This window comes from Enhydra lutris, unplaced genomic scaffold, assembly GCF_002288905.1.
Source record: "Enhydra lutris kenyoni isolate GAN:26980312 unplaced genomic scaffold, ASM228890v2 scaffoldscaffold68, whole genome shotgun sequence".
Taxonomy (NCBI): Eukaryota; Metazoa; Chordata; class Mammalia; order Carnivora; family Mustelidae; genus Enhydra; species Enhydra lutris.
Genome location: NW_019154152.1, coordinates 4,297,307 through 4,325,148, shown reverse-complemented (window position 1 = coordinate 4,325,148; position 27,842 = coordinate 4,297,307). Strand labels below are relative to the sequence as shown.

The window sequence follows — 27,842 nt, the reverse complement described above, 5'->3', positions numbered from 1 at the left end:
TGTGTATACACACTCACATGATATAAATACATATAGACACACACATATACATATATCCACACTCCACTATGTTTGAGAACAAAACTTTATAGTCATTGCAAAATACTTTTGTTAAGTATTTGTTTAGTGACACACTACCACTGAAGCCACTAGGCTAAGATTTTAACTAACGAGTCAGGAATTTTTCAGCTTCCATTTACATAAAGATCATCAATTTCTTCTTTAATATTATAAAGAAGTTCAAAAGAGAAAAGAATAGCAAAACAGGCATTCCAGAATCAATATATTCAAAGGATACTGTAATTGGGGACAGGAGGATTATTTCTAGTAACATGTTACGTTAAATCACCAGATTATTTAACAGTAACTATAAAATAAATAGAACCATAAATGTAGCATAAAAAGAAAAGTATCACTATAAAAGCACAATGAAGCAACATCAACTTACCAATTCAATTCCCTGTGGAAAAGGTGTATCATCCCAGTCCTTCTGCGGAAATCTCTGGATTATTTTCCCCAGACCTGCTCCTGACCCTATTAAAATCAAAGTGAATTAGTTATACAGCACAAAAAAGTCTTAATACTTGTTATATTAATACTTATTTATAAATGTGTATTGGTTGAAGAAATCAATATATTAATTAAATATTCTCAAGTTTTAAGAGGCTTAATAAAAGTATTTACCTTCTAAAGATAATATTGAAATACCAAGCAATCCCTACCCTATAGACCCCAAAAGAGTGACACATATGAAAAGCTAAGAAAAATAAACAGAGGCATTAATATCTAGAGCCTCTACCATACCATGAGAGAACTACTTCTATTCCTAAATAAGGAAAGCAACCTTCTCAGTATATCTAGTTGAAACCTAAAGAAAACTCTTCTAGGGAGACCAGGTAATCTTAAAGTGACAAACGAAATGGGACTATTAGGACTATGCTTCAGTTATAGGGTACATGGGCACTATTACAGGTAAAGTAAGGATTTTTAGAGTGGTCTGAGAACCTGACAATTGTGTAAGCAGGGTTTCTCAACATCAGCACTACTGGCATTTTGGGCCGGATGATCCTTTGTTGTGTGCTGGGGGTCAGGGCTGGGCTCGTCCTGTCTAGGTTATTTAGTTTAGCAGCACCTTTAGCTTCAACCCACTATCACCACCAAGTCATTACAACCAAAAACATCTCCAGACATTGCTGTGTCCTGGGAAAAGGGGGCAAAACTGCCCCAGGTAAAGCCACCAGCCTATAGTGTCACTGTCTTAAAATTATCCTGTGATTCTAAAGAACAGATCAACTTATAATTGAACACTGGAGATATAATCTGTGGGTAAATTAGGGATGGAAAGTACATGTTAGATCTAAATTACGTTTTGCTATCCTTTTTAAAGAGCATTGGGTCCTTGCATATTTTACCTGTTGTCCCAGTTGACTTCATAGCAAAAGCACCACACTCTGGTTATTTGTACACCTACCTTAAGGGATCCTTTAACACCTGATTCAATTTGCTAATTTAAAAAATTATCCACCATCATCTATTACTCTTTCCCTGTGAAATCAACTTCCCCTTTGGCCCTTGTGTAGAGTTCAATCACTTTACGGACAAATTTTATCTTTAAGGGACAAATAAAAAGTTTAATTCATTTAACTGAACAACTCAGTACTGTGTTCTAAAAATGAGGTCACATTTGAAAAGGCAAAATAAAAACATTCTCAATTAAATTAACAACTCTGCAGTACAGTAACTCCTCATATATCCATCATTATAGGGGAATGAAGGATCTCATTCAAGGTAAACCTAAATTAAAAATGGTTATCACAGGCACTTCTTTTTCAAAATCTACCTCAAACATAACCACTTCTGACATGGCAAGCAGAGCTAAGTCAGTAAATTGCTAAGTGCTGGGGATAAACAAATGGAAAAGACATGACTCCTATCCTCAAAAAATTCATAATTATTAGGAGAAACAAATAAACTGATAATTTCAGTATATTATGGTAAGTACAAGGATAGAAGGGAATTTAAACCAGCATAACAGAGAATACTATAGAAAACATTCTAGAAAAAATGACAACAAGCTTTTTCTTTCTTTCAGTACCATCTTTGTATCCCCAAGCACAGAGCATCCTAAATACCTGGCATTTAATTCATACTGAGTTAAATGTTAATTTTAATAAATTTGTTAATACTGACATAAATTGTTTTCAAATCACATCTCCCTGTCTTTTCAAACAGAGATAAATGCAAGTTATTTATCTTATGTTTAACAAGGTATCCATATATTGCTTATTCAGTTCTAAGAGTGATATGTAATACATTTTAGGCTCAAGAAATACTTTATATTAATTTTTATACACTTATAAAAATTATAAATGTTAATTGTAGAAAATTTTTTAAATATATAAAAATATAAAGAAGAAATCACCCATAATTCCACAGCTAGAGAAAATCACTGTCATTATTTTAGACTATTTTATCCCAAGTTTTTTTGTGAACACATGTATTTTTGTACACATGTATTTTTTTCTACAGAATTAAGATCATACTAAACTCTAGCTATATCTATTCAAATTCTAGCTATATCTATTCATTTATTACTTGGTATTTCACAGTAAGTCTTTGATGTTAAACACACATTTTCTAGTTACTATTATAAATAATACTGCAAAAAGCATCTTTCTATATGAATCTTTATCTTCACCTCTGTTTTTCCCAGAAAAATTCTTCAATATATAACTACTGGGTGAAAGAGAATAAAAAATTTTACAACTAGCACAATCCCATTGGGCCCATCAGAAGACATTCAACAGTCTTTTTACATTCTGTAAATTCTTTAAGCATAAGATCGGCATTTTCACCACATTCTTATCAACTATTCTAAACACTCGTTTGCTTTAATTACTGTCAATTTGAGAGATTAAAAGCTCTTCCTTGGCAGCAGCATAACTTTCCAAAGTTCTCCAGAAGTAACTTATTTACTGATTTTAAAATTATATGTAGTGTTTCAATAACATGAAAGCTCAGTTTGAAATACTGATATAACATCTCTAAATGCACACAGAAATATGATTCTTGAGTGATATAACTTCCAGTTATATCAGATAATGTTATCTGAAAATGGAAATTATGTTAGAAAATAACAAAAACGGTAAAATAATATCTCACCACAAATAAAATGCATATAAATTGCTGCAGCTACCAACTTTTAAGGAACTTACGAAGGTATCTTACAAAAAGTAAATGAACATTGTTTCTTGTTTCTTGATTTTTTTAAGCATTTAGTCAGAGTATTTAAACTCATTTTCCTGGTTTATATATTTTATCTGACACTTATTCTTTTTTTTTTTTTTTTTTAAAGATTTTATTTATTTATTTGTCAGAGAGAGAGAGAGGGAGAGAGAGCAAGCACAGGCAGACAGAATGGCAGGCAGAGGCAGAGGGAGAAGCAGGCTCCCTGCTGAGCAAGGAGCCCGATGTGGGACTCGATCCCAGGACGCTGGGATCATGACCCGAGCCGAAGGCAGCTGCTTAACCAACTGAGCCACCCAGGCGTCCCTGACACTTATTCTTATACGCAATACTGTTTGTATGTAAGAATGCTAAGAAAATGGCATTTTACATTGAGAAGCAAGCCAGTGAGGGAAGAGTGTTCTAGAGTCAGATGTCCACTGTGGACTGATCCCTATGACTAGAAGCAAAGTACACCATGCCAACCAGAGCGGCTGTAGAAGCAGCTCTTATTTGTACCACATATTAAATGGGGCTGAGTTATTGAGTTGGGGAGGAAGAAATTCCTTAAAAGAAAGGGGACACTTCCTACAAAGGAGAGGTGTTAGGCAGACAAAATTGTGATTGTCCAATGCATTGTATGTAGCTAAACTGGAAAAGGAAGGGTCAGTTAGTAATCAGTGCCTTCATGTTTTCTTTCCAGTCCCTGGTCTCCTACCCCATCATAAAATTAAGAAATAGGATGACTGATGTAGTATTTTAATATATTGAAAGGGGATGTTCAGCAGGATACCAACACATTTGGAAATGCTTTTCTTTGAAAAAAGTATATATTCTAGACAAACTGTCCAAAACAAATTTACAAAGGGTGAGGAAATACTGGTGTGGTCAGGCACACTTTTCCCTCCTTTATGTTTGGTAACCCACTTTCCCCTGGGTCCTGCTAGGGCTGTGGGCTACCCAGCTCAGCCACAAAGGATGATCCAACCATCCATCACCCCCCTGACAAAGTGACTTGGTCAATGGCCCCAGAAGAGCCCAGCATATTCTCTGGGGTTGCTAACTAATATACTACAGGTATGGCATTGCCAGAAGTTAGAAGGAAGAAGTATATCTGCAGAAGAACTACTGACTGAGTAAGGACTGATTAGGCAGAGAAATGTAATACTCTGCTCCGCACAAAACAGGATGCTTGATAATTTGTTGTTTGTACCAACTGACAAAAATCAGTTACTTGAGTGCCTTCTCTGCGTGTTTAGAGTATAGATGTACAAAGTATATACTGCTAATATAGACTCTGAACTTTGAGAGATGCTACTCTAATATATGATTCACTAAATCTTCCTGTGATATGTTTATCTAAAAAACTAGATTAGGGGTTACCCACACTAGACTAGCTATATGATGTCCGTCTGTTCACATCATTTTCTATCAAAAATGGCATCACTCACAGTTCAAGAAAGGGCAGCAGCCACATTCAAGAACATACAATCCGGGGCGCCTGGGTGGCTCAATGGGTTAAAACCTCTGCCTTCGACTCAGGTCATGATCTCAGGTCCTGGGATCGAGCCCTGCATCGGGCTCTCTGCTAGGCGGGGAGCCTGCTTCCTCCTCTCTCTCTGCCTGCCTCTCTGCCTGCTCGTGATCTCTCTGTCAAATAAATAAATAAAATCTTTAAAAAAAAAAAAACAAAAAAACATACAATCCTACCACTCCTCTCACCAGCCAGAAAAAAATTACTAAATCCTTTATTTGGTTATTATATTTATTGTTACTTGTCTGTCTCATCTCACTAGGATGAAAACAATGATTTTTGTCCTACTTTGTTTACTGATGTATCCTAGGCACTTAGAATAATTCCTGGTATTTATTAGATACTCAATAAAATATTTGTTGAATAAATAAATGGGACTGTAGGTGGGTAAGGCCATCTATAAACTGGCAAGCAACTTATGACCAGAATGACCTGGCTGTAAAAGGTATGCGAGACAAAACAAATCCTATAGCGAGGGAATTCTGAATAGGAAAAATGAGACTAAAGCAATAAAAAACAAACAAACATACAAATGTATCAAAATTTGCGATGATAGGTGCACCTGGGTGGCTCAGTCAGTTAAGGGTCTGTCTTCAGCTTAGGTCATGATCCCAGGGTCCTGGGATCGAGCCCCACATGGGAATCTCTGCTTGGTGGGGAGCCTGCTTCTCCCTCTCCCTCTGCCACTCCCCCCTGCTTGTTCTTGCTTGCTCACTCACTCTCTCTGTGTCAAATAAATGAATAAAATCTTTCAAGTAAAGAAAAAAAAAAAAGAAAAAGTCTTGTTATGATGTAGAAAAGGTCAGGCACCACAAGTGGTCATGTGTAAAACCCAAGTTAGAGAACAACAAAAACTCTAGGCAGACTTGCCAGCAGAAACAAGTGAAGAGTATACACACATAGAAGGAAGCAGAGATGCCACAAGAGAAAGGCTGTACTGCTAAATTCTACCTCCAGTAAACTCTGGCAGCACTATAATGTCTGTCACCAAACTTTAGAGGTGTTGTTTTTTTTTTAAGAGACAGAGAGAGAGATCACAAGCAGGCAGAGAGGCAGGCAGAGGAAGAGGGGGAAGCAGGCTCCCCGCTGAGCAGACAGCCGGATGCGAGGCACGAACCCAGAACCCTGAGACCAGGGCCTGAGCCGAAGGCAGAGGCCCAACCCACTGAGCCACCCATGCGACCCCAGAGGTATTTTTATGATATCCTTCCCTCAAGTTAGAATGAATAGGTCCATATTACTTGTCACTAAAGAATCCAAACTAGAATACACTGTATCAAGCACCCTGATAGATCAGCTCCTTCAAACTGGTAAAAGATCTGGAAACAATTACATTAAAACCTTTAGTCGGAAAACTTAAAAAGAAAAGTAATAGGACCTAAGAGACTATCCTGCTCTAAATACCTGAAGAGCTATTACATGAAAGAAGATGGAGTGAAGCAAACTAGAGCCAAAGATTTAATTCTGATTATTTTTTAGTTATTTTTGAGTCAACATAAAGAAAGAACCTTCTAGGAATGACAATTATTTAAAAAAAAAAAAAAGAATGATTTGTCACAGAAAGCAATGATCATACCTGAAGTTTTAGAACAAGCTACCAATTTTTCTGGTCTAGGAAACCATACAGAATGGTAAGAGAACAAATCCAGAAAAGCTGGCAAGCAAACTATCACATAAATTATTTTATTTATTGTTATTTATACAATAACACTATGCCAAGTTTGTGTTAGGTGCTGAGAAGACAAGGATAAAACTTGCTGTGAGAATATTTAGAACTTGAATAGAGGTTTTTGAAATGCAAATAAAAGGGCAGATGTAGGCACAGTATAAGACAGTAAAGATTAGGAAAGAAAACCATATTGTTTAGAAATCAGGTCATGAGTCTAATGAAATCAGAGACAGACTAAAAAATTTCAAACTAAAAAATCCACATTTTTGGGACGCCTGGGTGGCTCAGTTGGTTAAGCAGCTGCCTTCGGCTCAGGTCATGATCCCAGCGTCCTGGGATAGAGTCCCACATCGGGCTCCTTGCTCATCAGGGAGCCTGCTTCTCCCTCTGCCTCTGCCTGCCATTCTGTCTGCCTGTGCTTGCTCTCCCTCTCTCTGACAAAAAAAAAAAAAGAAAAAAGAAAAATCCACATTTTTGGAACACAGCTATTTCTCACTTCCATTTTGATGTACTAGCAGCATCATTTAACCCAAAGACAAGAAATGTAAATTTTCAAAAATCCAAATAAAAAATAACTAAGGGAGTACACAAAAGAAAAAGCTTTAAAAAAAAAAAAAAAGAAAGAAAGAAAGAAAAAGCTTAAAAGCTGACATTCTTTCATGGCTTAAAAGGCAATTCAAAATTGTCTATAAGTGTACGATGCTCACATGAAGACTTCTCACGATGACTTTGTTTTTTTAGATGATTTTTACACCTAGCAAACTTTATACTCAGTCTAGTATTATACTTTAATACTGCAAAGATATTCATGGAAAACTGTGGGAATTTAAGTATGGACTTTCTGCCTGGCTAACACATTTTAAACTAAATTTATTATTATTTACATGCAAAAACAAAAGTTGCTTTAGTTCTATTAATAATGAAGTGTATTTGTCTTTTTCTGTGTAGCTTTTTCACTTAGCATTACACTGGGGGGTAGTGGAAAATAGGGAAAGATTAGTAAAAAGGGTAAAAACCTTCAAGTATGAGTTGAGTAAGGTCTTTTCAACATCTGTTTATGATAAAAATTCTTAATAGGTGGGTGTAGAGGGAATGTAACTCAATATGATAAAGGCTATATATGACAATCCCACAGCTAACATCATACCCAGCAGTAAAAAGCTGAAAGCTTTTCCTTCAAGATCACAAACAAAATGAAGATGCCCACTCTTGCCACTTTTAAAACATAGTATTGGAAGTCCTAGCCAGAGCAATTAGGCAAGAAAAAAAGAAATGAAAGGCATCTAAATTGGTAAAGGGGAAGTAAAACTGTCACTATTTGCAAATGACATGATATTATATACAGAAAACCTTAAAGACTCCACCAAAAATAAAGTTGAAACTAATAAACAAATTCAGAAAACTTGCAGGATACAAAACCAATACATAAAAATTGTATTTCTATATGCTAATTAGAAAAACTACTGGAAAGAGAAACTAGGAAAATAATCCCATTTACAATTACAGCAAAAAGAATAAAATACCTAGGAATGAATTTAACCAGGGGGATAAAAGACCTGTATACTGGAAACTACAAGACACTGATGAAAGAAATTGAAGACACGAATAAATAGAAAGGTTTTCCATGCTCATTAATGGAAGAGTTTTTCCATATTGCTAAAATGTCCATACTACCCAAAGCAATACATGGATTCATTGAAATCCCTAACAAAATTCCCATGGCATTTTTTTATAGAAATAGAACGAGCAATCCTAAAATTTGTATAAAACCACAAAAGACCTCGAATAGACAAAGCAACCATTAGAAAGAACAAAACTAGAGGCAACAGACTCCTTGATTTCAAGCTATATTACAAAGTTATAGTAGTCAAGATAGTATGGTATTGGCATTGGTCATGATCTCAGGGTTGTGAGATGGAGCCCTGCATTGGGCTCTGTGCTCAGCAAGGAGTTCGCTCAAAATTTTCTCTCTCAATCTCCCTCTGTCCTCCCCACCCCCTCGCAGCCAGCTCATGCTGTCTCCCCCTAAAATAAATAAATAAATCTTCTTCTTGTTTTTTTAAAGAACTACAACTTAACAACAAAAACCAAGTGATCCAATAAAAATATAGGGAAGGACATGAAAAGACATTTCTGCAAAGAAAAGATACAAACGGCTAACACCATATAAAAAATTTCTCAAAAAAATAAATAAAAAATAAAAAGATTCTCAACATCACTAAATCATTGGAAAAATGCAAATCAAAACCACGAGATATCACCTCACATAGATTAGGATGGCCACTATCAAATTTCCAGAAAATAAAAAATGTAGGTGAGAATGCAGAGAAACTGGAACCCTTGTGCACTACTGTCTAGAATATAAAAAAAAAGAAATCTTGTCATATGAATGAGTTTTGAGGACTTTAGGCTAAATAATATAAATCTTTTACCAAAAAAAAAAAATACGATTCCATTTACATGCAGTATGTAAAGCAGTCAAGCTCTTAGACAGAAAGTAAAATGGTAGTTGCCAGATGCTGCAAGCAGGGTGGAAAGGTGAGTTGTTCAGTTAGTAAAAAGATTTAGTTTTGCAAGATGAGAAAATTCTGGGGATATGTTATAGAACGATGTGCTATAGTATATGTATAAGAGTTAACGCTACTATATTATATACTCAAAAATGTTTAAGATGGTATATTTTATATGTGTTTTTTTACCACAATTAAAAAAAAGGAAAAAGATGGCAAAACCAAAAACTCATGGACAACATTTCCAACAAAACTAGGTGAAAAGGTGGGCACCTGGGTGGCTCAGTTGGTTGAGCGCCTGCCTTTGTCTCAGGTCATGATGCCAGGGTCCTGGGACTGAGTCCTACATCAGCCTCCGTGTTCTGCCTGCTTCTCCCACTGCCAATCTCTCTCTCTCTGCCTCTCATAAATAAATAGATAAAATCTTAAAAAAAAAAAAAAAAAAACTAGGTAAAAAGTTATCCCCCAAAATACTGCAACTGGAGAAAAACTACTAGCAATCACAAAGCCTGCAAAGTATCAGCATCTTTCGTACAAGAGTAAGAAGGAAGCAACAATAATGGCTTGAGACCAGCAGATAAGAAAACAAGAGAACCCCAAATACCCAACAAGTATTCACTGGAAACCTGAATGGCCAACTTAAAAACATCAACTAAACATGGAAGAGCAAAGACAACATTTCTGCAATAAGAACTAAAATTGCTGGAGTAATCAAGGCCCCCATACTGAAGAAACTATAGGGAGTGGAATCAAAACTGAGCAGGAAAGGACTTATACTACCTGACTTAAAGTCTTTTATAATAAAGCTACAGAAATCAAGAAAATGTTGTACTGCCATTAAAATCAATAAATAAATTATATTAATAGACAATAAAAGGAAAACCTTAGAACTGTCTCAATAAATGCAGAAAAAGCATTTGAGAGGCACCTGGGTGGCTCAGTGGGTTAAGCCTCTGCCTTCTGCTCAGGTCATGATCTCAGGGTCCTGGGATCAAGGCCCTCATCGGACTCTCTGCTCAGCAGGGAGCCTGCTTCCCTCTCTCTCTCTGCCTGCCTCTCTGCCTGCTTGTGATCTCTGTCAAATAAATGAATAAAATCTTTTTTTTAATTTATTTATCTGACAGAGAGAGATCACAAGCAGGCAGAGAGGAGGCAGAGAGAGAGGAAGGGAAGCAGGCTCCCCACTGAGCAGAAAGCCTGACACGGGGCTCGATCCCAGGACCCTGGGATCATGACCTGAGCCGAAGGCAGAGGCTTTAACCCACTGAGCCACCCCGGTGTCCCAATGAATAAAATCTTTAAAAAACAAACAAACAGGGGCACCTGGGTGGCTCAGTGGGTTAAAGCCTCTGCCTTCGGCTCAGATCATGATCTCAGGGACCTGGGATCGAGCCCCGCGTCGGGCTCTCTGCTCAGCGGGGAGCCTGCTTCCTCCTCTCTCTGCCTGCCTCTCTGCCTGCTTGTGATCTCTCTCTCTGTCAGATAAATAAATAAATAAAATCTTTTTATAAATAAATAAATAAAACAGGGACGCCTGGGTGGCTCAGTGGGTTAAAGCCTCTGCCTTCCGCTCAGGTTGTGATCCCAGGGTCCTGGGATCGAGCCCTGAATCAGGCTCTCTGCTCAGTGGGGAGCCTGCTACCCACTCTCTCTCTCTGCCTACCCCTTTGCTTACTTGTGATCTCTCTCTGTCAAATAAATAAATAAAATCTTTAAAAAAAATACCATATGCCATAGCATCAAAATCTATGAATAGTTAGGGTCATTAACAGGTAAATGAAAAAACAAATTGTAGTCTATCCACACAATGGAATAGTATTCAGCACTAAATGGGAAAGAAAATCACTGATATATGCAACAAACTGGATAAATCTCAATTATGTTGAACAAAGGAAGCCAACAAAACTGTATACTACAGGATTTCATTCCTCTGAAATTACAGAAAAGACTAATTTATACTGATAGAAAGGAAATTAGTGCTTGTCCAGGGCCAGGACTGGGTATCAAGGGTTGATTGTAAAGGGTGCAAGAGACCTTTTTAGAGTGATGAAAATCTTATTTTCATTGCAGTGATGCTTACACACTTCTGCTACCAGAATGAAGACAATCTGGGAGACACATGTCTTCTTTAATTTTGCCTATGGAGGGTAGCTAGGTGGCTCAGTGGGTTAAAGTCTCTGCCTTCTGCTCAGGTCATGATCCCAGGGTACTGGGATCGAGCCCCGTGTCAGGCTCTCTGCTCAGCGGGGAGCCTGCTCCCCGCCTCTCTCTCTTCCTGCCTCTCTGCCTACTTGTGATCTCTGTCTGTAAAATAAATAAATAAAATCTTTTTTTAAAAAATAAATAAATAAATAAATAAATAGATTTTGCCTATGGAAGGATGAAGAGAGTCCCGACACAACTCATCTGTAATGTATACATTCCTCCTATATTTCACCAGGCTCTTCTAATCTGTTTGGACAGGTATTGTGAAACAAATGTGCAGTATCTCAAGGCAGCCTATCTTACCTTTGGATTATTATCATAGCAGAAGATCTTTCTGAGAAACTGATATGTGAAATATTTAATTATGCATGTATGTTATCATAATCAATTTATCAAATTCTTTTATTTTAAAAATGACACTAAATGTAATATGTGAATTGAAACTGAGAAGACAAGTGTATCTGTTAAAATTTAAGACTAGTTATTTTTCTCTCTTTTCTGGCTCTCTTTTTATATACCTTTTGGTTTTTCATCACAATATAAATAGGTATCTTTAAATAAATTTGAGTAATTTAAAACCCCAGAGGATAGGACATGTGTTTAGTTTTTAGATACACCAGGTTGAATAGTGTACCTCAAAGATTCGTGTCTACCTAAAACCTCAAAATGAAACCTTATTTGGAAATATAGTCTTAGAAGATATAATCGTTAAGTTGAAGTCATAGTGCATTAGGGTATGCCTTAATCCAGTGATAGGTGCCCCCGTAATAAAAAACAGAGACACAAGGCGCCTGGGTGGCTCAGTTGGTTATGCATCTGCCTTCAGCTCAAGTCATGATCCCAGGGTCCCGAGATAGAGCCCCAGAGCCCCAAGTCGGGCTCCCCACTCTGGGGAGTCTGCTTCTTCCTCTTCCTTTACCCCTCCCTACCACTACCTCTCCCCCACCAAATAAATAAAATATTTAAAATAAAATAAATAGAGACAAAGATAAATACTCAGGGAAAATATCACTTGAAGACAAAAGCAGAGACTATAGAGTTGTAACTGTAAGTCAAAGAATGACAAAGATTGCAGGCAAACACCAAAATAGGAGAGAGGCAATGGTATCGACTTTCAGAACACTCCAGAAAAAAACAACCTTGCCAAACACCCTCATTTCAGTCTTCTGGTTTCTAGAACAGTGAGAATAAATTTCTATTGTCTTAAGCTACCACCAATTTGCAGTATTTTGTTATAGCACTCCTAGAAAACTGAAATATTTGGTAATAACCACTTCATTACATTAATAGGTACTTGATTTTGTTTACATGAAAAAAACTTGAGAAAAAAATCTGTTTTGCTATACTATCTACCTGTTGGTCACAGTCTACCTTCTTGGGATACAGGATAAATTTAGGCCCATTTCTACTTGACAGTCCTTCAAATATTTTAATACAGCTAACAAAAATCTTGTTCCCATGCCTCTCCCCACTGCCCCAATCTTCTCTAAATATTTTCAATTTGTCCCATGGATCCCTATATATATATATTTATATATATAACATATATATATATATATATATACTTTTTTTTTTTTTACACGGTTAAGAACATGGACTCAGGATCTACACTACCTATATCCTAACCCAGTTCCATAGTCCATGTCTATTTCCTATGTGACCCAGGGAAAATGACATTACCTCTCTGTGCTTCATTTTTTTCACAGCATTAAAAAGGGATTCCTACCTCTTAGAGTTCTTTTTTTTTTTCCCTAAGATTTTATTTATTTATTTGACACAGAGAGAGACAGCGAGAGAGGGAATACAATCAGGAGGAGTGGGAGAGGGAGAAGCAGGCTTCCTGTTGAGCAGGGAGCCTGATGCAGGGCTTGATTCCAGGACCTTGGGATCACAACCTGAGCTGAAGGCAGACGCTCAACGACTGAGCCACCCAGGTGCCCCCTACCTCGTAGAGTTCCTATGAAAAACATTTAAGTTAATATACATGTAAAATATTTCAACAAGTGTTTGGCATATGGTAAACACTATATAAATGTTATTGATGATAACGATTATGACAACCATGATGTTACAACAAAATGAGGACGTACAGGTTTGTCTAAGCACGACTCAGAGCTGAATATAATACTGGACATCACTGAGCTGATGTAACTGATAGAATGTAGAGAAATGCCGCTCTCAATAATTGGACCACTAACAGTGAAGCCTAGTGTTGTATTAGGTCTTTTGGTGATCACAGGACTCTTGATTTATTGAAGTTAGTTTTGAATGAAGTATGTAAATCTTTTTTTTTAACATTTTGATTCTATCATGTATCTATATAAAGGTTTCAGACTCAAGTTATATCTCTGTGAAATTTTTTTAGTCAGCCCAGCACATTCACTTTTTATATCCTATGTCTGTTACCTACCATATTTATATCACCAGGTGTTGTTTGTTTTGTTTTGGTTTGGTTTGGTTTTGGTTTTTAGTTAGGACATATATATCAGAAAATGGGACCACTTTAAGTTAACAGTTTGATGAATACTGACAAAGTCTCAGTAAAAACAATTTCAGTAAAAAAAACAAAAATTGGAAAAAAAAATGGCAATGATCTGTGTTATACTAAAAAAACTGCTCAAGGGGCACCTGTCTGTCTTCAGCTCAGATTATGATCCCAGTGTCCTGGGATCAAGCCCCACATGGGGCTCCATGCTCAGCGGGAAGACTGCTTCTCCCTCTCCCACTCCCCCTGCATGTGTTACCTCTCTCACTGTGTGTGTGTCTCTCTCTACCAAATAAATAAATAAATAAATAAAATCTTTTTTAAAAGAAAAAAAAAAAAACTGCTCAAGAAGTTCCTCCAGTGGGATGCCTGGGTGGCTCAGTGGGCTGAGCCTCTGCCTTCGACTCAGGTCATGATCTGACAGTCCTAGGTTTGAGCACTCCACCCCCCCCCCCCCCCCCCCCCCCCCCGCTCAGCAGGGAGCCTGCTTCCCACCCACCCCCGCCTGCCTCTCTGCCTACTTGTGATCTCTGTCAAATAAACAAGTAAAATCTTAAAAAAAAAAAAAAAAAAAAAAGGAAGTTCCTGTGAATAATATTAAAAAAAAAAAAAAAAACAACTACATTAATATTGGTATAGGTCTGATTAAATTTTTAATTGAATTTACCAACTAGAGTCATAAAGTCAAATTTCTACTTAGAAAACGTCTTGGCCAAACATGCAATAAACACATTACTGATGTTGGTACCAATCCTATTGCATTCTATATCAAAACAATCTGCTTGGAACTTCAGTGATATGCCCAGTACCTGTTCTCTACTTCATTGAGAATGTCATCTCGGGTGGAAATGGTTAAAGCAAAAGCACAAGGCTAGAAAATCAGAAATTCTGACGTTTCAGGTACATACAATTGACTTACTCATCTTAATAGGGTAGAAGCTGAACAAGAGAAACTTAATTTACATGTTCATAGGTAAATTAAGATGAGGATCATATTCAACTTGAAGATCCTAAGCTTCCCAGCCTCAATTGGTAAATTCTGCTTTTGAGCAAAAGATAATTGTTTAAATGTTGTTTACTTGTTCATCAGAAGACTTATCAAAGCTCATCAAAATAAGTAGATCTGATTGTGTCAGTGTAGACCAATTTTCAAAGGATAAGGAAAATAAAAACTGTTCATTCACTGAAATGAAAGCATGTAGGAAATTATTCCACAAAAGGCTTTCATATTTGATCCATTTAGTATTTAATCAAAGAAGTCTGTTTATTTCAACTGAAACAAGTCTTTTGTGGTTATTCAATAATTTAGGTAGGAATGTAATATGATTTTCCGATTTTCCAGTATAATCTCCTATTATTCAACAGGTTTATTTAAAACACACAAACTATTTTTTTCTGGAGTTAAACTTAGCAAAGAGCCCATGGGCTTTTACAGAAGTGAAAAAGAATGCATTTAAAAGTGAACAGCGGGCTGCCTGGGTGGCTCAGTGGGTTAAGCCTCTGCCTTCAGCTCAGGTCATGATCACAGGGTCCTGGGATCCAGTCCCACATCGGGCTCTCTGCTAGGCAGGGAGCCTGCTTCCTCCTCTCTCTCTCTCTCTCTCTCTACTTGTGATCTCTGTCAAATAAATAAAATCTTAAAATCTTAAAAAAAAAAACTGAACAGAATAGAGAACAAAGTACACCATTAAAAATAATAAATCAACAACAGCTATCCAACTTTTGTCTCTAGTAAGTTGAAAATTCATTGATAATGCATAAATTCAATGATTTAGAGAATAAATGTCAGGATTACAAAAAACAGAAAAGAGGGGCACCTGGATGCTCAGTTGTTAAGAGGCGGCCTTCGGCTCGGGTAGTGATCCCAGGGTCCTGGAATCAAGTTCCATATGGGGCTCCATGCTCAGCAGGAAGCCTGCTCCTCCCTCTCCTAATACCCCTGCTTGTGTTCCCTCAAAAAAAAAAAAAAAAAAAAAAGGAAAAACAAAAAAGAGAACAAACTGAAATTAAAACTAAATGTATAACTTTGCATACTGGGGCGCCTGGGTGGCTCAGTCATTAAGCGTCTGCCTTGGGCTCAGGTCATGATCCCAGGGTCATGGGATCGAGCCCCACATTGGGCTCCCTTTTAAGCGGGAAGCCTGCTTCTCCATCTCCCACTCCCCCTGCTTGTGTTCCCACTCCCCCAGCTTGTGTTCCCTCTTCCCCAGCTTGTGTTCCCTCTCTCGCTATCTGTCAAATAAATAAACAGAATCTTTAAAAAACCTGCATATTGGGACGCCTGGGTGGCTCAGTTGGTTGGACGACTGCCTTCAGCTCAGGTCATGATCCCAGAGTCCCGGGATCGAGTCCCGCATCGGGCTCCCGGCTCCATGGGGAGTCTGCTTCTCCCTCTGACCTTCTCCTTGCTCATGCTCTCTCTCGCTGTCTCTTTCTCAAATAAATAAATAAAAATATTTTTAAAAATAATAATAAATAAATAAATAAATAAACCTGCATATTATGATGCTCTTTAGAATGCATCTTCTTACTTATTAATAAAATGTTTTCTTTAATAGCAGTAAAGAAAGAACTATAGGCAGTCTGAAATGCTATAAAAACTATACAATTGGGGCGCCTGGGTGGCTCAGTGGGTTAAAGCCTCTGTCTTCAGCTCAAGTCATGATCCCAGGGTCCTGGAATCGAGCCCCCATCGGGCTCTCTGCTCTGCAGGGAGCCTGCTTCCCTGCCTCTCTCTGCCTGCTTCTCTCTCTACTTGTGATTTCTGTCAAATAAATAAATAAAATCTTAAAAAAAAGTATACAATTGCATATCATTATTTTTAAAAAGAAAGGCTTCTCAAGTCTGTACCTCCAAATACCTTCCAAATGTGCCCTCACCCCAAGCACTACTAATGATCACCCCAGTTCACTCTCATCATCTTTCACCTAGAAGACAGCAGCAGCCTCACCACCTCACTCCCTGAGATTCCTGCTTCTCTTCACTCCAACATGTTCAAGCATCTGGCAGTATGGAAATAAGCTCTTCAAAGTCAAAATTTATCATGCTAACTTTTTTTATCAAAATCCTTAAATGATTGTCCCAGTGGCTACATAATAAAATTGTCTAAAGTCATTACTTTAGGAACTTCCACATCACCCAAGATGGAAATAACAATGACTGAATTTATCCACCAACCTGTAACAACTAAAAGCCAGGCAAAAATATGTGAAACAATGGTTTTCAGACACTGACATCAGGCAATAGAGGACAGTGAACCCTGAGAGAAAGTAAACAAATAAGTGGGCCCTACAATTGCTCCAGCTTACTCCCTGGTGAGCATTTCCAGACTGCAGGAAGGCGGAAAGGGAAATCCAAGCAGAGTCCAACAGTGTCCCTGAGCTGAAGCAATAGAGTTAGGAGTTCAGGAAAGCCAAGAAGGTTGGAGTTCACAGTGCAGAATACCAAAGAGAAGAGAGAGTCACAGGAAGAGAGACCAGAGATCCATAGATGGTTTCCTGAGTCCTCAGCTAATACCAATTAGTACTTGAGTATGAGAAAACCACCTCAGAGGCCAGGGAATAAACCACATGAAAGGAACAGAGAAAATGACTCTCCAGAGCTCACAAAAGGCAGGAATAGTTTGTGTTCCCAATAGCCAGGAAGTGGGAGGAGGGGGAAAGACTATTTTAATTCCTTGGGCTTCAGGCAGAAATTTTAGAAGGGTATATTGCCTCAGTAGTGTGGAAAAATCAGCCCTTACACTAAATGCTGCTGTGGGCCCACCTAACAAAAAGGAAAAACAAGACTCAAAAATATCAAACCATTTCCAAGTGATTTAATTACATTTGAGGACAAAGTTCAAGAATATACACAAGAACATAAAAATATTCAGCACTCAACAGAGTAAAATACGCAATGTCTAATATCTAGCTAAAGACTACCAGCCACGAAAAGAAGCAGAAAAATATGAGCCATAATGAAAAGAAAACCAACTAACTAAAATAAACTTCAAATCAACAGAGGTGATGAAATTAGTAGATAAGGACGTTCAAAATTATTTTGAATATAATGCATATTTCCAGGAATAGTGACATGAGGGCACCTAGGTGGCTCAGTCAATTAACGTCTGCTTTCGGCACAGGTCATGATAACAGGGTCCTGGGAACAAGCACTACATCAGGTTCTGCTCAGCAGGGAGCCTGACTCTCCCTCTCCCTCTGCTACCCACCCTGCTTGTGCATGTGTGTGCGCTCTCTTTCTTTCTCTCTCAAATAAATAAAATCTTAAAAAAAAAAAAAAAAGGAATAGTGATAGGAAAAATACACTGAATAGAATTAACAAATTAGACACTACAGAAAAAATGATTCATAAACTTTAAGTTATATCAATAGAAACTACAAAATGAAACACAGAAACAGACCAAAAAAGTACAGAACAGAGCAGCAATGACCTGTGGAATAACTTTCAATGGCCTAATATGCATGATTAAAGCAGTACAACAAACTCCAAATACAATAATAATAATAAAACTGCACCAAGGCATATCATATATTATTTTGTTTTAAAGATTTTGTTTATTTATTTGTCAAAGAGAGAGAGAGAGCACAAGCAGGCAGAGTGGCAGGAAGAGGCAGAGAGAGAAGCAGGCTCCCCACTGAGCAAGGAGCCCGATTTGGGACTTGATCCCAGGACCCTGGTATCATGAGCTGAGTCGAAGGCAGCAGCTTAACTGACTGAGCCACCAGGCATACCCACAGTATTATTTTAAAAAGATATAAAGCAAAAATGTTGAAAACCATAAGAAAAAAGGCACATCCTATATAGAATAACAAAAATAAGAAAGACAGCAGACTTCTCACAAACAATGCAAGCTGGAACATAGTAGAATCACATCTTTAAAATACTGAAAGGAAAAAAATAAAATAAAATACTGAAAGAAAAAAAATCAACTCAACATTTTGGGCCCTACGGGCCTGAAATTAATCTCTCCAGCCAAGAAACATCAGACATCTCAGCCTGGGGAACACTTTTGCCACAGTAGGCAGCACCACCATGAACCAGCTGGAGAACCACATAAACCAAAAAGACCAAAATAACACTGCAAAAGCTCTGAAAATTAAACTGCCACTAGAACAACAACTCACAAAATTAGACCATGTTCCATGTGCTAAATCTAAACAGAATGACTAATATAACGGCCAAAATGGCCAGGATATAATAAAAAATCACCCATTATACCAGGAACCAAAACTGAATGAGAAAAGACAGTCAACTAATGTCAATACAGACATGAATCAGATATCAGAATATCTGACAAGGATTTTAAAGCAGCTGTTAGGGGTTCCTGGGTGGCTCAGTCAGTTTGGCACTGACTCCTGATTTCAGCTCAGGTCATGATCTTAGGGTGGTGGGATCTAGCCCTACATCAGGCTTTGCGCTCAGCATGGAGTCTGCTTGTCCCTCTCCCTCTGCTCCTCCCTGCTCTGCTCATGCACACAGACTATCTCTAAAATAAATAAATAAATAAATAAAATCTTTTAAAAACAAAAAAAGCAGCTGTCATAAAAATTCATCAAAAATCAATCACAAATTGTCCTGAATGATGAAAAACAGAAAATATCAGGAAATAGAGTCATAAAAGGAAATTCTAAAACCAAAAAATACAAAATAACCTCCTAAATAAAGAAATTAATAAAATTCTTGAGCATTAAATAACAAAAATAAAAATCTCAATGGATAGGTTCCACAATAGACTAGTTATGGTATAGGTTAGAATTAGCGAACTTGAGGACAAGTCAGTAGAATGTACCCAATCTAAACTAAGAGAAAATAAGGAAGAGAAAACAATGAACTAAGAGAAATATGAAGAACAGAGCCTTGGGGAACTCACGGGACCATAACAAAACATCTAGTGTTCAAATACTGGAGTATTAGAAGACAAGAGGTGGCACTGAAAGAGTATTTAGAGATAGTAAAATGGCTGAAATACTCCCAAATGTGGCAAAGCAACCAAAAAAATTCAAGAAGTTGAATAAACTTCAAACAGAATAAACTCAAAAGCAATTTACACAAAGACACCTCATTATTAAATTTCTAGAAACTAAGAAGTAAAAGCTCTTGAAAGAAGCCAGAGGGAAAGAACACATTAACAACAGAATAACACCAACTGAAATGACAACAAACTGATCATCAGAAATCATTGAAGTCAGAGGAAAATGGTACAACACTTTTTAAGTGTTAAAAGAAAAAACGGTCAACTATGAATTGTGTTTCCAAGAAAACTATTCTTCAGGAGTGAAGGGAAAATGAATGTTTTCAGATGAAAAAAACTAAAAGAATTTGTCACTAGCAAACCTACCCTTAAAGATCAGCTAAAGGAAATTGTTCAAACAGAAAGGAAATGCTACAAGAAGCAATATTGAAGCATCAAGCTGAAAGAACAAGGGAAAAAGTAAAAATATTAAGTACATAGAGTAAACTGTCATTCTTATGAGTTTCATCAATCATATTTGATTAAATAAAAGTTATAACAATTTAATCCAATGTCTGAATACCTTCTAAAACATTGCCAAATACTTGTGCATCCTCTGCCTTAACATCTGAAGTGAAATGAAATCATTACCTCCCAAATTATTAGAAAGTTCTTTCTTCTGTTGAAATAGCTGTTCAGAATCCAAGTCTATCTAGGACTGGGGATTTTTATTTTCGCTCAGGTCAGTCACCCTCAGATCGAGATCCAACCAACACTTTTTTTAAGATTTTATTTATTTATTTGACAAAAAGAGAGATCACAAGTAAGCAGAGAGGCAGGCGGGGGGACGGGGGGAAGCAGGCTTCCCGCTGAGCAGAGAGCCCAGTGCAGGGCTTGATCCCAGGACCCTGAGACCAGGACCTGAGCTGAAGGCAGAGACTTAACCCACTGAGCCATCCAGGCAACCCCCCCCTTTTTTTTTAAAGATTTTATTTATCCAACCAACATTTATAAGTACTATACATGAAGCATATACTCCTAACAACCTATGAAATAAAAATATTAATCTCCATTTTACACATAAATAAATCAGATAATGCTCCCAAAGTCACACTGTATAAATAAGTGGCAGACCACAAATGTGAATCCACGTCATCCTAAATCTACTATTCAAATACTTCTCAACCAATGGCTAGTGCCCTAGTACCACTGAATCCACACCTCTTCCCAGTGCAATATCATCCACTCTCTATCCTTATTCCAATAGGCTTCAGGATCACTTAAAATTTCTCTGTCCTTGAAGCTTATTGCTTGCCTGTCTTGCAACATTTAGCTGCCGTCCTGACAGGGCGGATGAAGGGGGGCTGCCAGAATCAACTCTTCTTTCAACACAGAACTTAATCTGTATATGACACTAGTAAATACGTCTAGTCTGGCTCTCTCCTATTCCTTCTGTTCTACTGAAAGAAACTAGACCATTCCAGGGCAAGCCCAGAGATATAATAATTAACATTCTTTGTACTCAATGTAAACAAGCTAAAAATAAGCTCAACCATCTCCTACAAGTAATCAACTACTTAAAAGACAACACTGTGTCTTCTCAATTTGCTTTCCATTACCCTTCTCATGTCACTCATTCTCCTAAGTCCAAACACTTTCTTTTCTCAAAACACTACTATCGTAAAGACACAACAGTAATTATGAATAGAAAAAAACGAAAATGTAAATATCTTCCCACAGTAAATACATTCAAACTAGTTTAAGAAACTCCTCACAGATAGACACAAGCATCGTTAAGTCTTGTTAAAAACAAAACAAAACACTACATCAAGAGCTCTCAGGCCTCTCGGTCTTGGTCTCTCAAAGAAAAATGATCTTAGGTCCCTTCTAGATCTAAAACTCTACATATAACAAATACCAGAAAATGTAAAATGTATACATTTTACCACTAGAGGGCATAAAACTATGATTGTTGACAAAAACCTCTTCCAAGTAGACTACCTTGCTAGGAAAACTATACTATTTAAACTATATGAATTTAAACTAAGCCTCAATAATTTGTCTGCTGGCAAAGAACTCCAGGCTACTGCCTAAACATTGTTATTTGCATGATGTGGAATAAAAGACCACTCTCTGCACTGGTTAAATTTATCTTAAACCAGTACTTTTGTAATACTGAGAAAATAGCAAACCTTGCAAATGAAAGAGAGGTAGAAGAAGAGAAGAAAGAACGGAGGTATAAAGAAAAGAGAAGGAAGGAGGAGGCTGGTGGGGGCAAGGGGTAAATGGGTGATAGGCATTAAGGAGAGCACTTGTAATGAGCTCTGGGTATCATATGCAAATGCTGAATCACTGAATTCAACCCCTGAATCAAATAATACATTGTATGTTAACTAATTTGAATTTATTTATTTATTTATTTATTTATTTGACAGAGATCACAAGTAGGCAGAGAGGCAGGCAGAGAGAGAGAGAGAGGAGGAAGAAGGCTCCCCACTGAGCAGAGAGCCTAATGTGGGACTCGATCCCAGGACCCCGAGATCATGACCTGAGCCGAAGGCAGAGGCTTAACCCACTGAGCCACCCCAGTACCCCACTAATTTGAATTTAAATACCCTCCCCCAAAAAAAGAGAAGGGAAGAGAAAAAGCAGCTTTTTAAAAAATTTTTCTGCAGCATAATACTGTGCCTTTCAAAGCATTTTAGAAATGGATTACCATTATATCACAGAATATCTAACCTCTGTTCATAATACAACAGAAAAAAATATTCCCACATGAACATTTCAGATAAATTTCTTAGAAACAGCTTTAAAATACTAATAAGTTAGCAGTATAATATATCCATCCTTTTACAATGAAATGAGAATAGCAAATTCCGCACAATTCCTGAAACAATTCTTCTCTACTACTTGCTGTATCACTTTAACTATGCTTTTTAAGTTTCCCTCCTATTGAAGACACGCTACTATGTGACAGGTACTTAGTTTTAGCATAAGAATCTTAAAATAAGCGTGCCTGGATGGCTCAGTGGGTTAAAGCCTCCGCCTTCTGCTCGGGGTCATGGTCCTGGGGTCATGGTCCTGGGGTCCTGGGATAGAGCCCGGCATTGGGCGCACTGCTCAGCGGGGAGCCTGCTTCCTCCACTCTCTCTCTGCCTGTCTCTTTGCCTACTTGTGATCTCTGTCTGACAAATAAATAAAATCTTAAAAAAAAAAAAAGAATTTTAAACTAAGGGGAAACTTTTTAAACTAAGGAGAAAAGTTACTGATTAATGAACAGCAAAGTTTACCATGTTCATTTTTCTCAAACAAGAGATTCCTTTTTGTCGCACAATGCAACCTAGCATTATACATATAAATTTTTTATTAAAACTCATTCAACATGTCCCTATCAATGGATTCCCTAACCCTAAGTCAGTAAAGAAGGCAGAAAAATCTCCATGTTTTAAAGAATCTCTAGTAACCTGTGCCTTAAAAATCAGTCAGGCTTTTAAAGAAATACAGATGCCAAATTTCTTCCTCTCAAATATTTTAAACATGTCCTCCACCTACAATGTTCTCCCCTTCACAAATCCACGTTCTTCTGCATCTCTTAACTTCCAACTCAAAGTTCACCTTTGAGCAGAAGAACTATAGCACAGATAATCTTAGCCATATATTTTCTGCTCAACCCTTCTCAAACATCAAACTTCCTATTCTGCAAAACAAAAACCAAATTCTAGACCGATTATAATATACTTTACAACAGGCTGTTTTCCTTGAAACTCACCTGAAAACATACATTGTCTTCTCCTATCAGATAAAACAGCATCTTTTTCAAGCTCCTCATGTCATCCATCTATACTCCTCACTGATCACTTCTGCAGACTAGCAAATTAAGACCAAAATGGATTTTCCATCTTTTCTGTAACACCTGTATCTCTCCTCCATTCCCTGTCTCAGAGAGTGGCACTTTATCCATCTAAGCATTTATTGTCTCTGTTAAAATTAGGCTTAGCAGCATATGACAGAAAACATAAAGTATTAGCAGTTTAAACAAAATAGAGGCTTATTTCATTTCATATAAAAGAACTTCATAATTAGGAGTCCAGGATTGACAGATCTATGATCTCAGGAATCCCACTCGACTATCTACAGGGTTTGGCCCTGGTTTAATATGTCTGTTAGAGCTCGAAATAACACATCCACATTTCAAGTAGACACTCAGAAGAAAGAAGAACACAGATTATTTAAGGAGAATTCCTAGAAGAACAATATCACTTATATATCACTGGCTAAACCCTAGTCACATAAGCATACCCAACCGAATGAAAGCCTTAGCTAAGGGCGCCTGGGTGGCTCAGTGGGTTAAAGCCTCTGCCTTCGGCTCAGATCATGATCCCAGGGTCCTGGGATCAAGCCCCACATCAGGCTCTCTGCTCAGCAGGGAGCCTGCTTCCCTTCCTCTCTATCTGCCTGCCTCTCTGCCTACTTGTGATCTCTCTGTCACACAAATAAATAAAATCTTTTAAAAAAAATTTTAAAAAAAAGAAAGCCTTAGTTAAGTGACAACTGTAAGACCGAAAAGAAAAAAGGAAAAAGGGAAAAAAAAAAAAAAAACCCACAGTTTTGTTTCTAAAGAAAGAGAAGAAAAAATTAATATTAGGAAGAAACTGGTAGTTTCTACCAGTGTCTACCCATTAGCCTGACAAAGTGCCAACACATTGTATAGAACCATCTGTTAACCAGACGCATGGGGAGCTCCCCAGGAATGAAACATGGGTGTGGAGTTATGAGAGGTACCTCTAGAGAAAGAGCCTTTTCCGTGTGCAATGCACAAGTGCTTTCAGTACCTTCAACTTGTCCCAATCCTAGATAATACCACTTCTTTTGATGATGGAATGCTGCTTACTAGGCATGCCCTACATAGGTAGCTCTTATCACTGGTATCCAGTACTTGGATATTCATTCTCTGTCAGATGTAACAGCAAGCCTGAAGATTTTTTCCAAAGCAAAATATTTGCTTGCCAAAGAGGAGACAGTTTAGCTCCCAAATCAAAGGGCCCTCATGATGACTCTTGTTTCTGAGCCTGCAACAAGTTCCATATAGCAACCTAAGGACAGCTTTACAGATAACTCAATAAAGGAGTCGTAACAGTACACTTACATGTAGTATATTCTGAGCCCAAAGTCAAAGAGGCCCACCAGTTATTGTATGTCCTTTTGAGAGCAGGGGATATAAGACATAGTGGTTTATCTTCTACTTCAGAAGGGACATCTCAACATACCCCAAAACATGATCTCAGAAACTTCATGAAGGTGTCAGATACTAAAAATCTCTGTGTTTCACATACCCATCATCTGGGTCTTTACAAAGGTTCTGGGGTGCCTGTTGGTTTTCTATTACAAAGTACTGTCAATCAGCATGATGTCATCACCGCATGAGACCAGTGGAATGTACTTTGAGATTATGAGATGAACAAAATCCCAATAGACTAAACTATGGCAGAGAGCTAAAAAGATGATGTAACTATGGGAGGCAATATGGTGACACTATACTACATTGTTAGTTATTTCTAGTATTTCTGTTAAAACAGAATGTGTGTGTATGTGTGTGTGTCTAAGGAAAGGCATTTGATAGATCAATAGTTAATCACCAGGTTTCACGGTCTATTTCTAGTAAACAGAAGACACACGGAGCACCAAAAACAATTAGAGTGTTTAAAGCGGCTTATAATCATACACCATCATTCTCCATGATCAACCTTCCATACAGGCAAAACAAGAGTTAAAAGCAGCCTGAACCTTTCCACCCCTGAACCTTTCAAGTCTTTAAGGGTGGCACTAATCCCTGTAATTCAGGATGTGAGATTGCTTTTCTTATCTTGGCAGAAAGAGAGAGCTACAGGGGGTTACACTTGGCTCTTCCTACCATAATGGGTCTTAATCCGTGAATATAGAAACCAATTGGGGGATTCTCCCAGCTATCAAACAAATTTATTTCAGGGGTGTCTGAGCGGCTCATTTGGTTAAGCATCTGAAGAGCTCAGGTCATGATCCTGGAGTCCCAGAATCAAGCCCCGCATCAGGTTCCCAGCTCAGCCAGGAGTCTGTGTCTCCCTCTGCCCCTCATCCCACTTGTACTTGCTCTCTCCCTTTCTCTCTCTCCCCCTCAAATAAATAAATAAAATCTTTTAAAAAACCCACATTTATCCTAAATATGCACTAAGAAAGAAGATATAACCACAGGATGAATTCATAGGCCCACTATGAAATAGTTTCAGGCCAAAGTTTCATTCCGTACCTGATTTCTACAAAGCTACCATTCTGCCTGGTGAGACAAGGTCATATCCTGAGTCACTAGGAACTAGCATTAGCTCAGGTCCCAAAAACTCCTGAAAGGTTTGAGTATTTTCCTTTCCCTGATGCAATTATATTCATAAATGGCCAAATATCACTTTCTTTAGCAAAGGTTATGAAGAAAAGTAAATCTACTTGTGATATTCCCAAAAAAGAAAAAGTTCTGCCTCAAACAAAGGTACTTTAGTGAGCTGCCCCTACATAACAGTATTAGCGACACCTTAATCAATTTGCCTACCATGATAACCATGCCCACCTTGCCTCTGATGGTTAAGTTGTTACTTACCTCTGCCATTGTAGGATCCCACTGAATTCAGGGGGACCGTCTTATAATAGTGTCTCTCATATTCATACCAAGGCTAGACAAGACAGCTACTACAGCACTTTTTAAGGATGCTGCATTCCCCTCATCACTGTATTTTCTTAAAGATAGTAGAACATCCATCTTGGGGGACAAAGGGGGGACAATTAGAGATCCAGGAAGCCAGCCAAACATAATAAATTCACCCCAACAGTCCTAACTCCCAGTTCTGGGCATCTCAACTTTATTCAGTGTAGATCACCAGTGAATCAAGGTTTCAGTCAACCAAACAAGCAATTAGAACCAGTCCTTGCTCTTTGAGCAATTGCCAAATCTGAAATCTCTGATTAAGTAAAGCTGAATTAATCAGTTCAGCCCAAACTAAAATTAGATTCCTCCTTTCCTGGTCTAACACCCTCAACATCCAATTTCATATCAATTTCCCAGGTTTTTGCTAAAATAACTGAGTAAAATACTGGCAAGTCTTTTGATCCATAAAATATGTCTTTCAGTTTGAAATTGGCACATTGGACTTGCTGGGATCTGACTTTAACTATAGGTCTAAAGACCATGAGATGGTAGGGATGGGAATGAGAATAGCCCTGGCTCTACAAGGTGAGGTCAAGGAAAGAGGGGCTGCTTCTGCTGACAGGGGAGGCTCATTAAAAATTACAGAGTGGGGGTGCCTGGGTGGCTCAGTGGGTTAAGCCGCTGCCTTCGGCTCAGGTCATGATCTCAGGGTCCTGGGATCGAGTCCCGCGTCAGGCTCTCTGCTCAGCAGGGAGCCTGCTTCCCTTCCTCTCTCTCTGCCTGCCTCTCTGCCTACTTGTGATCTCTGTCAAATAAATAAATAAAATCTTTAAAAAAAAAAAAATTACAGAGTGGGGCACCTGGGTGGCTCAGTGGGTTAAAGCCTCTGTCTTCGGCTCAGGTCATGATCTCGGGGTCCTGGGATCGAGTCCCACATCGGGCTCTCTGCTCAGCAGGAAGCCTGCTTCCCCCCTCTCTCTTTGCCTGCCTCTCTGCCTACTTGTGATCTCTATCTGTCAAATAAAGAAAGAAAAGAAAAGAAAAAGAAAATTCAACTTAGGAAAAAGCAAATATTTAATTTATAAACAAATTAGTGTCTAAATAAGCAGTCTAAAAAGTCACAGCGCATAATTTAGGAACTAAAGATAAGCATGAGGTATTCTAATTTCCTTACTTTCCATACTAAGTAATCAGCAGACACACTACACTTGATAACTCAAGGAACTGAAGTTTAGTAACATAATTTAAATATTCTTCTCGACTAACAACATTAACATAGCAAACAAACTATCAGGAAGTAGAGGGACAAGGTAGTTATTAGGTTTACTAAATTACCCATCTTCTGTGTTAGAGAACCAATTGATACTGTCTACTTATTCAATATATTCATTCCTCTATTATGTGTCCACCAACAAAACAAAAACAAACAAAAATGAAGAGGTTTTAATTTAAGAACACAGGAATGAGTATGAGCAAGGTAAGGGAGATTTTCATTTTATACTCTTCAAATTACTAAGTGTCTTGTTTAAAAAACAAAACAAAAACAACCAACTAAAAATAAAAGTTATTATTACATATAACATGAAAAAAA

General features: G+C 37.8%; 1 protein-coding gene across 1 annotated transcript in view; it reads right to left on the bottom strand.

Annotated features, from left to right (window-relative positions):
• The window catches only part of LOC111159403 (SET binding factor 2), a 501,856-nt gene that overhangs the window by 392,123 nt on the left and 81,891 nt on the right, over positions 1-27,842 (bottom strand). The window contains exon 2 of the mRNA XM_022521837.1: positions 449-534. Coding sequence (XP_022377545.1) covers positions 449-534 — 86 coding nt within the window. The remainder of the gene's footprint in view (positions 1-448; positions 535-27,842) is intronic.